The 9,442-nt window shown below is 38.3% G+C and overlaps 1 protein-coding gene across 7 annotated transcripts in view; it reads right to left on the bottom strand.

Annotated features, from left to right (window-relative positions):
• The window catches only part of EPB41 (erythrocyte membrane protein band 4.1), a 197,805-nt gene that overhangs the window by 103,272 nt on the left and 85,091 nt on the right, over positions 1-9,442 (bottom strand). For all 7 annotated transcript variants that reach the window (XM_024766763.1, XM_024766760.1, XM_024766764.1 and 4 more), the window contains one exon: positions 2,277-2,319. In XM_024766763.1, coding sequence (XP_024622531.1) covers positions 2,277-2,319 — 43 coding nt within the window. The remainder of the gene's footprint in view (positions 1-2,276; positions 2,320-9,442) is intronic.

Below are 9,442 nucleotides of genomic sequence, written 5' to 3'. Positions count from 1 at the left end.
TACATACAGAACATACATATTTATATTAAAATATTTTTATAAAGTATATTATATATAAAATATAATGTATGCATTAAATACATATTTATATTAAAATGTATGTCTATATACACTCAGAACATCTCTGGACAGAACACAAGAAATTAGTTAAAGGACAGGGGAAGAAGGAAGATTGACCTTGTATTATATTCGCAACCACTGCACCACCAGGGAAGCCCCTCTTTTAGTTTTATACCTCATATTTATATCACCTATTTTAAAAATTTTAAAACTACATATGACATAATATACAGAAGATACAATATATAACAATGTATAACATAATTGTATTTTTGAAAAGCAAAATTTATATATGCCTAGAAAATATCTTACAGATCATACCAATTTAACAGTGATTATATCTGGAGGATAGGCTTTACAGGCTTTTTACTTGCTTCATGATATATTTTCATAATGCTTAAATTTTTCAAATGGGTATATATTACTTGTATGATGAAAACTTTTTTTTTAAACTCAAGGGCTGTTTTAAAAAATAAATTTATTTATTTTTAATTTTGGCTCTGTGGGTCTTCGTTGCTGTGCTCAGGCTTTCTCTAGTTGCGCCGCACAGGCTTCTCATTGCAGAGTCTTCTCGTTGCGGAGCGTGGGCTCTAGGTGTGCGGGCTTTATAGTTGCGGCACACGGGCTCAGCAGTTGTGGCTCGTGCACTCTAGAGTGCAGGCTCAGTAGTTGTGGCGCACGGGTTTAGTTGCTCCATAGCATGTGGGATCTTCCCGGACTAGGGCTCGAACCCGTGTCCCCTGCATTGGCAGGCGGCTTCTTAACCACTGCACCACCAGGGAAGCCCGTGAAAACTATTTTTATAAAACCCAAAATCTTTGCAATAGATAAATGTCAACCTTCTCTTTGGCTCAACGAAATACTTACATTTTGATGTTAAAGTTTGTGTTACAGACACGGTTTTTCTTTCCCATGTTGAAGGAAGAGGTTTTATTATTTTGTAAATTTTTTTTAAACGACAAACACTTAGGTTATTTTTCTTAGCGAGAGTTTTTTTTTCTCAATAGCCTGGAAGATAATCTACTAGATAGTCTTCTCCACTCATCATAAACTCTGTTTTAACTTTTCTTCCTAAAGAGTCTTCTTGTACAATCATTTATTCCTGAGTAATATTGAATATTAAAAGTATCTTCATTGAAAGGGGCTTGGAATCATGTTTTTTGTTGTCATGTCTCAAATATTCTGAATATTTTTTACTCTGATTTGCATTTTAAAACAAGATTTTATAGGCAGAGAGCAAATATGGAGAGTTGTCAGGCCAAAGTAGTATTTTGTTTCTCTATCTTAAGAAATATAAATAAATAGGGTCTAAAAGAAAACATTTCACCATAACAAAAGTGTTTTCTTTTAAGAAACAAATGAAAAATAAAACTTCTTTTCAGGTGATACAGTTAAAACTTACTAATCATGATGAATAACATCTATTGCAGTTCCTACAAGTTTCCTCAAAAATAAACTAAACTAAAAGGACATCTAGTCATAACTGGGGGGGTGGGGGTGGGGGTGGGTGGGTAAAGTCTCTACCCTTTAGCCCATTGGGCCTGAGGCTACAAAATACTAATCTAGACTTTAATCAACCTAGAAAAGTCTATCCCAGGACACCAGTCTGAGCAGGGTGTTCAGCAGTAATATATGCCAGAGGGCTTGGAGCTAAGAGAAAGCCACAATGACAGAAGGGTCACTGGCAAGGAATTTCTTCTATTCTTTTTTTTCCTTCCACAGTTTCTTACATACTTCAATTTGGAAGAAGACGGTTGAAAAGGGACAAAAAAGAACTATAGAGAAGAAAACATGGAGAAGGTTAGAACTCAATAGTCCAGAACAATTTAAATGGAACAGGATCAGGCAGCAAACTCCCAATCGTAAGCTACTACAGTTTCAATCACTACCATTGTGAGAACTGACTCCCATATCCTTTTCTCTTCTATTCTTTGTTTGTTTCCACCTTCTGTTTCTCTCAATCATTCCTATCTTCCCCCACTTTGCCTAGTTGTAAAAAAAAAATCATCAAGATCTGACCTACATCTCAATAGTGTCTACCTCTGCTGTATCTTTCTATTATGGAATCTCTACCTTCCAAAGGAAGGCTTTATCTTAATTTCAAAGCCATCTACCATAGTCAGAATTCTAAAGTGACTCACAGCCAGAAAAAGGTTGGAAATCCTCTGACCTACTAAAAAAAAGAAAGAGCTAGAAAAAGGGCTATATTCACTTACCACGAACCTGCTTTTTTATTTCTTTGGCAGAATCCAGCCATGTCTGTAAAAAGAAGAAAAGGCATTCACACAGAGCTCCAAAATACATAAACCACAGAGTACCAGAAGCAGGATTACTGACCATCTCCAATAGTGTCTCCAGGTCAACCTACATTTCCAATATTTTTTGCATTAGTTTCACATAGCACAGTAATTTTGAACAGAGAAACAGGGAGCCAGACAGTTGGGCTTGAATCCTAGCTCTACTACTTCCTAGGTGAGTGACTTTAAGCATCTTTGTACTTCAGTTTCCTCATCTATTAGAGGAAATAAAATGAGATATTAGCAGTAGGGCCTATCTCAGGGTTACTGTGAAGATTAAAAGGTAATATATGTAAAGCTTCAGCAAACAAGAAATGCTAAATAAGCACTTGCTATTTTTATTATTCTGTAAAGACAAATAGAGATCTATAACCAGGATTATTGATCTGTAACCTAGATCTTATTTTTCCCTCCAACTCTGACCTCCAGTCTCATTCAAGTTTTCTGTGTCAGCACAGCACCTGGTAGATGGTTCATGCTCAGTTAATGTTTACTGAATGAATAACTATTTTGTTTTTCCTGACTACTCTTGCCCACACTAATTTCTCCCTTCACCATTCTCCAACCCCACTTAAAATTTGCACACCACAAGGGCAAGGTTCCTCACCCCATAGCGGACCATGCAAAACTAATGGCACTTAAAAAGAGCCTCACCATTAACATCTTTCATAGGCTCCTAGAGAAATGTTTAAAGACAGAAATTTCTAAATTGAATTGTCTAAAAGATTTTTATTGACATAAGACATATACAGAAAAGTACATAAAACATATGTATAGATCAATAAATTATCAAAGTGAACACACAAGTATAACATTACCAGCACACCAGGAGCCCCTTTCATGCCTGCTCCCAATCCCCCCACCCCATTCCCCCTTCCAAAATGTTTAAAATTGAATTTTAGTCGTATTTAGAAAAGAAGAGTAAGGGGGGATTACTCCTCACCCTGTACCAACAAGGGCAAAGTTCAAGATGACCATCCCATTTGCCCTACCCAAGGAGTGGGCCTGAACACCACAATCTTACATTTGATTATATATTACACTAACCATTATATAAAGATAGTCACCACAACAGATAATAAGCAAAGAGTGAGGACGAGTTTCCTTTTCTCTCCCCTGCCCCTGCAATTAACACAGATGATTAAGAAATATATGTTTTTAAAAATATCACTTAATATAAAATTATTCTAAAGTATAAAAACTAAGTACATACTTGCTTAAGTCCTGTCAGAAAGGGCAGGGGGTAACCTGGGTGTTTCTCCTTCCTCTCTCATTAAGACTAAAGAACTTTAAGTTGTTATAGGTCCAAAGGCAAAAGAGGACTTTAAAAGCACCAACTGATAAGTTTTGTGGAACCTCTGAGAACCTTGCAATCCAGAACTCTTAACAAAGACTACTTTCTATCACTGTGGAATGAACACTTCCCCTACAGAGTGAGGTGACTCCATATTTTCCCTATTTTTAAGAGAAATCTCCCAAAGTAGTCTGAAGCTGCCAAGTTTCTTACAGGGATTGCATGAGCCATTCTATGACTCTAAGGCTAGAATTCCCACCAATCTGACATAGAGGGGGCAAATCCAGATTTGTGCCAATCACATGGGACTCCAAGGTATAAGGTACCTTATAGAACAAAGTATTATTTCTTCAGTATCTAGACCTCCGAATCAAAGTCAAAATCAAAAAGTGTGTACAAGACAATAAAAAATCAGTGTGCATAACAATAGGTACTTTATGCTCAATTTAAATTATTCAATTCAGAGCATTTTATTTAGCCAACAAGTATTGAGGAATGCCTCCACGTGCTAGGCACCAAAGTTACAAAAAAGGATTTAAAAATAGTGCTTGTCCTCAAGGAGCTGTCAGTCTAAAGGAAGAGCTGAGTAGTGAATAATTTGTCTTTTCTTAGAGGCAGTTAGGAAATGTTTCTCAAAAGAATGTTTTGGGGGAAAAAAAAGGTTAAAAAAAAAAAAGAATGTTTGGGAGATCTAATTTAGGGTTGAAGAACAAATATGAGTTAGCCAGGCAAAAAAAGAAGTGGAAGTAATTAGAAAGGCACAGGGTCTATAAAGAGAACATGATACATCTGAGTTGCTGAATGTAGTTCAGCAAAGCTGGAGCACAGCAGTGAAGAGGAGAGATGTAAAATGAAAAGGAACAGTAAGGGCCAGATCATAGAGGCCATAGTATTCCATGCTAAGAAACTTGGACTTCATCAAGTTACAGGCAAGGGAGAATCACTGAAGGATTTAAAATAAGAGTGACACAAATTTGAGGTAGACAGGGAGACCAAATAAGAAGCTGTTGTTGAGAATGATAACAGTCAGGATTTGTGACTGAGTAAATAGGGTGGGCTGATGATGAGAGGTGGTAAAGTATAGTAGTAAACAAAAGTTCCTAAGTTGCTGGCTTGGGCAACTGGGTAGATGTGGTACTATTCACTGAAACAGAAAATGTAGGAAAAGGAATAAATTTTCATGAAGAAGAAAACAATAGCAAAAAACTGAAAACAACCCAAATGTCCATTAACAATAGAATAAATAGATTATGGTATATTTATATAGATACACGTTCAAGGTGTCTTTGGAAGTCCAAGTAGAATATTTCAGTAGATAGCTGGATAAGCAGGTCTGGCACTCAGAAGAGTGATTTTAACCAGATATATAAATTTGGGCACTGTCCCCATATAGGTGGCAAATGAAGCCATGAAAGTAGATAAAAATCATCCAGGGAGCATATAATAGAGTTAAAAGAAAGAAACTAAAGATAAACCTTGGGGAACATTTACAGTTAAGGGATGAAGAGAGGATAAAGAGCTGAGAAGTAAACTGAGAAGAAGTGACCCAGTGGTAGGAGGAAAACAGGAGAGACTGGTATCACAGAATCCAAAGGAATAGAACATTTCAAGGATGGATAGGCAAGCTCGTCAATGCTGCAAAATGGACAAGGAACATGAAGATGAAAAACTGTCAGATTTATCTTGGCAAGGGCAGTTCAGCAGAGTGGTAAGAGCAGAAGTCAAAATGCAGTGAGTTACACCAAGTGCTGGCGAGAATGTGGTACAGCTGCAACGCTTAGTGCTGGTGGGAGTGTGAACTGGTAGCACCACTTTGGAAAACTGATAGTATCTACTAAAGCTGATCATATATGTGGCATCCACAACCCAGCAATTCCACTTCTGGGAATCCAACAGAAATGAATATGACAAGATATGCACTAAAAGACAGGTATGAGAATGTTCCCAGGAGCAGCATTCATAAAAGCCACAAACTGTAAACAAGCCAAATGTCCATCAACAGTAGAATGCATAAATAAAGTGTGGTATAGTCAAACAGTGAACTACTATACAGCAGCAAGAATGGATGAACTACTGCTACTCGCCACAACATGGATGATACTCAAAAACATGATATCAAACAAAACAAAAGAAGCCAGACCTAAGAGCACATACTGTATGGTTTCGCTTATGTAAAGTTTAAAAACAGGCAAAACTAATTGATGGTGATAGATGTTAGGAAGACATCTGTTACTTTTGACAGGGCCTGAGGTAGGAGTACTGATTGTTGGGGGCTGGCGGTAGTGACTGGAAGGGGAAACAAAGTGGGATTCTGGAATCCTCCAGAAAAAAATCCTTGATTCATTCATAAATAACTTATTCCAAGCAGGAATAAAATCTAGGAAGCAACTATTGGGTTGGCGAAAAGGTTCATTTTGTTTTTTCCGTTAAGATGGCTCTGGTAGCACTTAGTTGTCTTCAACTTCATTTGAAACAATTTTGTTAGATTATATGTGACAGCTGTCATATCAACATGCATTTTAAAAAAGACTTATCAAAATTGGTGAATTTTTGTATGACATTTTAATATTGAAAATGGAAGGAAAAAAAGCAACATTTTTGGCATATGATGCTTTATTATTTCAAGAGAGGTAAAAATGCAACTGAAACGCAAAAAAGATTTGTGCAGTGTATGGAGAAGGTGCTGTGACTGACCGAATGTGTCAGAAGTGGTTTCATGCTAGAGATTTCTTGCTGGATGATGCTCCATGGGCTGGTAGACCAGCTGAAGTTGATAGCGATCAAATTGAGACATTAACTGAGAACAATCAACATTATACCACGAGGGAGACAGCTGACATACTCAAAATATTCAAATCAAGCACTGAAAATCATTTGCACCAACTTGGTTATGTTAATCACTTTGACGTTTGGGTTCCACATAAGTTAAGCAAAAAAACCCCTCTTGACCGTATTTCCACATGCAATTCTCTACTTAAATGTAATGAAAACGTTCTGTTTTTAAAACAAATTGTGATGGGCGATGAAAAGTGGACACTGTACAATAATATGGAAAGGAAGAGATCATGGAGCAAGTGAAATGAACAACCACACCAAAGGCTGGTCTTCACCCAAAGAAGGGGATGTTGTGTATATGGCAGGATTGGAAGGGAGTTCTCTATTAGGAGCTCCTTCCGGAAAACCAAACAATTAATTCCAACAAGTACTGCTCCCAATTAGACCAACTGAAAGCAGCACTCGACAAAAAGCATCCAGAATTAGTCAACAGAAAACGCATAATCTTCCATCAGGATAACACAAGACCGCATGTTTCTTTGATGACCAGGCAAAAACTGTTACAGCTTGGCTGGGAAGTTCTGATTCATCCACCATATTCACCAGACATTGCACCTTCGGATTTCCATTTACTTAGGTCTTTACAAAATTCTCTTAGTGGAAAAAATTTCAATTCCCTGGAAGACTATAAAAGGCACCTGGAACAGTTCTTTGTTCAAAAAGATAAAAAGTTTTGGGGGACTTCCCTGGTGGCGCAGTGGTTAAGAATCCACCTGCCAATACAGGGGACAGGGGTTCGAGCCCTGGTCCAGGAAGATCCCATATGCTGTGGAGCAGCTAAGCCCATGAGCCACAACTACTGAGCCTGTGCTCTAGAGCCTGTGAGCTGCAACTACTGAGCCCACGTGCTGCAACTACTGAAGCCCGCACGCCTAGAGCCTGTGCTCTGCAACAAGAGAAGCCACCACAATGAGAGGCCTGTGCACCACAACAAAGAGTAGCCCCCGCTCTCAGCAACTAGAGAAAGCCCACGTGCAGCAGCGAAGACCCAATGCAGCCAAAAAATTAAATAAATGAATAAATAAATAATTTTTTTAAAAAGATGCATCACTGTGACTCTCAGAACACTAAAGAAAGAGAGAAAAAGAAGAGAAGGAGGGAGGGAGGGAGAAAGGATGGGAGGGAGGGAGGGAGGGAGGAAGGGAAGGAAGGAGGGTAAAAGATTCTACTAGCCTAATTCTACACAGGGCAAGAGAGAGGGGAGGTCATACAAAGCATCACAAATCAGAATGGCTTTGACCTTCTCAATAGCCAACATTAAAAGCTAGAAGACAGGGCTTCCCTGGTGGCGCAGTGGTTGAGAGTCCGCCTGCCGATGCAGGGGACGCGGGTTCGTGCCCCGGTCTGGGAAGATCCCACATGCCGTGGAGCAGCTGGGCCGCTGAGCCTGCGCGTCCGGAGCCTGCGCTCCGCAATGGGAGAGGCCACAACAGTGAGAGGCCCGCGTTCCGCAAAAAAAAAAAAAAAAGCTAGAAGACAATGGAGCAATGCCTTCAAAATTATGAAGGCAAATCATTTCAAGCCTAAAATTCTATACCCAACCAAACTAACCAAATACTACAGTACAATAAACACATTTTCAGACATGTAATGTCTCAAAAAGATTACATCCCATATGTAATTTCTCAGAAGAAGTGCTCCATCAAATACCAGGAAATGCTAAGATAAAGGGTAAACAAGAGAAACATCACAGGAGAGAAGTACAACAAATCCCCAGGATAATGGTGACGGGAAATACCTGGGTCAACTATATACAAGACAGAGAGAGCAACTCATCCAGACTGGAGAAGTATGACTCAAAGAGATAGCATATTGAAGAAGGACTGTCACCATCACAATGGCTTTTGCTACTGTATTGTCCCTTTAACCTGACAATTCTAAGGAAGTCTTCTCCAAACTCATTTTTGTACAGGATTTACTTGGGCCATGTGCAAATGAAGCTCCTGCTTTCCCTTCTATGTTCTACTTGTTCTACCTGAATCAGCTAAAGACCTTCATTTTAACCCAAAGGAAAACTCTGCTTTGACCTATTTCCGAGAGCTGGAAGTTAGCCATGATGAATTTAGAAGCAGAAAATATAGAACAGCCCATTACCCCAACCATATCCTGTAAGAACCTGGCCCATCAGACCTGCTAGATGCCCCAAATATGATAAGCCCTATGTTTCCCAGGATTCACTTGTCCACTGACTTCCCCAGAAGAGGTTCTTATAAACAATCAGAGAAGTTGAAACTAGATTATGATTCAGAGACATCAACTTTTTTCCCCAGAAATATTTTATCTAAGGGGGACAATAAAGCCCTTTTTAACACAGCCAGATTTGTTGTTTGCTGTACCATCAAATTCAGCTTTTATATTGGGCACTTTTAACATCACTTTATACAGAAATATATCAATGAATATAAATAAAGCAATTTAATATTTTCTCATTAAAAAATAAATAGGATAGTGAAAACTACTATAAGGAAATAAAATTTGCTGATACGATAGAGTATGGATGACACCAACAATAGCAAAAAGTTTTCAAAGCAACTGGAAGGTTTTTACCAATGTGAGCACTGGAAGCTCAACTGCAAGATGAAAGAATTTCCTCTGCTGAATGCCTTTAGATGAGCCAGCTCCCAGCAATTTAAGTATACTTGGTTCATAGAAAAATTATAACAGTTACATTAAACAAGTAGGTACTGGTACTCAGTGACTTCATTTATATGCCAAATTCAAGTATTCTCAAATATTCTAACATAAACCTGAGTGGGGTACACACACACAATATAAAAACATTTGATTTTATCTCACTGAGCTTGTATAACATAAAATACTTCTCAGAGTATTTTCCTCGATTCATGGGAGAACTTTCTAACAGCTGCAGAAAGTTTTTCACTGTAGTATTAGAGGTGTTGTTTTGTTTTTTAATTACCTTCAATCTTTCCTTACTACGTACACTGTATCTCGGAGA

Source organism: Neophocaena asiaeorientalis, unplaced genomic scaffold, assembly GCF_003031525.2.
Source record: "Neophocaena asiaeorientalis asiaeorientalis breed wild unplaced genomic scaffold, Neophocaena_asiaeorientalis_V1.1 scaffold79, whole genome shotgun sequence".
Taxonomy (NCBI): Eukaryota; Metazoa; Chordata; class Mammalia; order Artiodactyla; family Phocoenidae; genus Neophocaena; species Neophocaena asiaeorientalis.
Note: the sequence above shows the minus strand (reverse complement) of the source record. Positions and strands in the feature narration are given on the sequence as shown.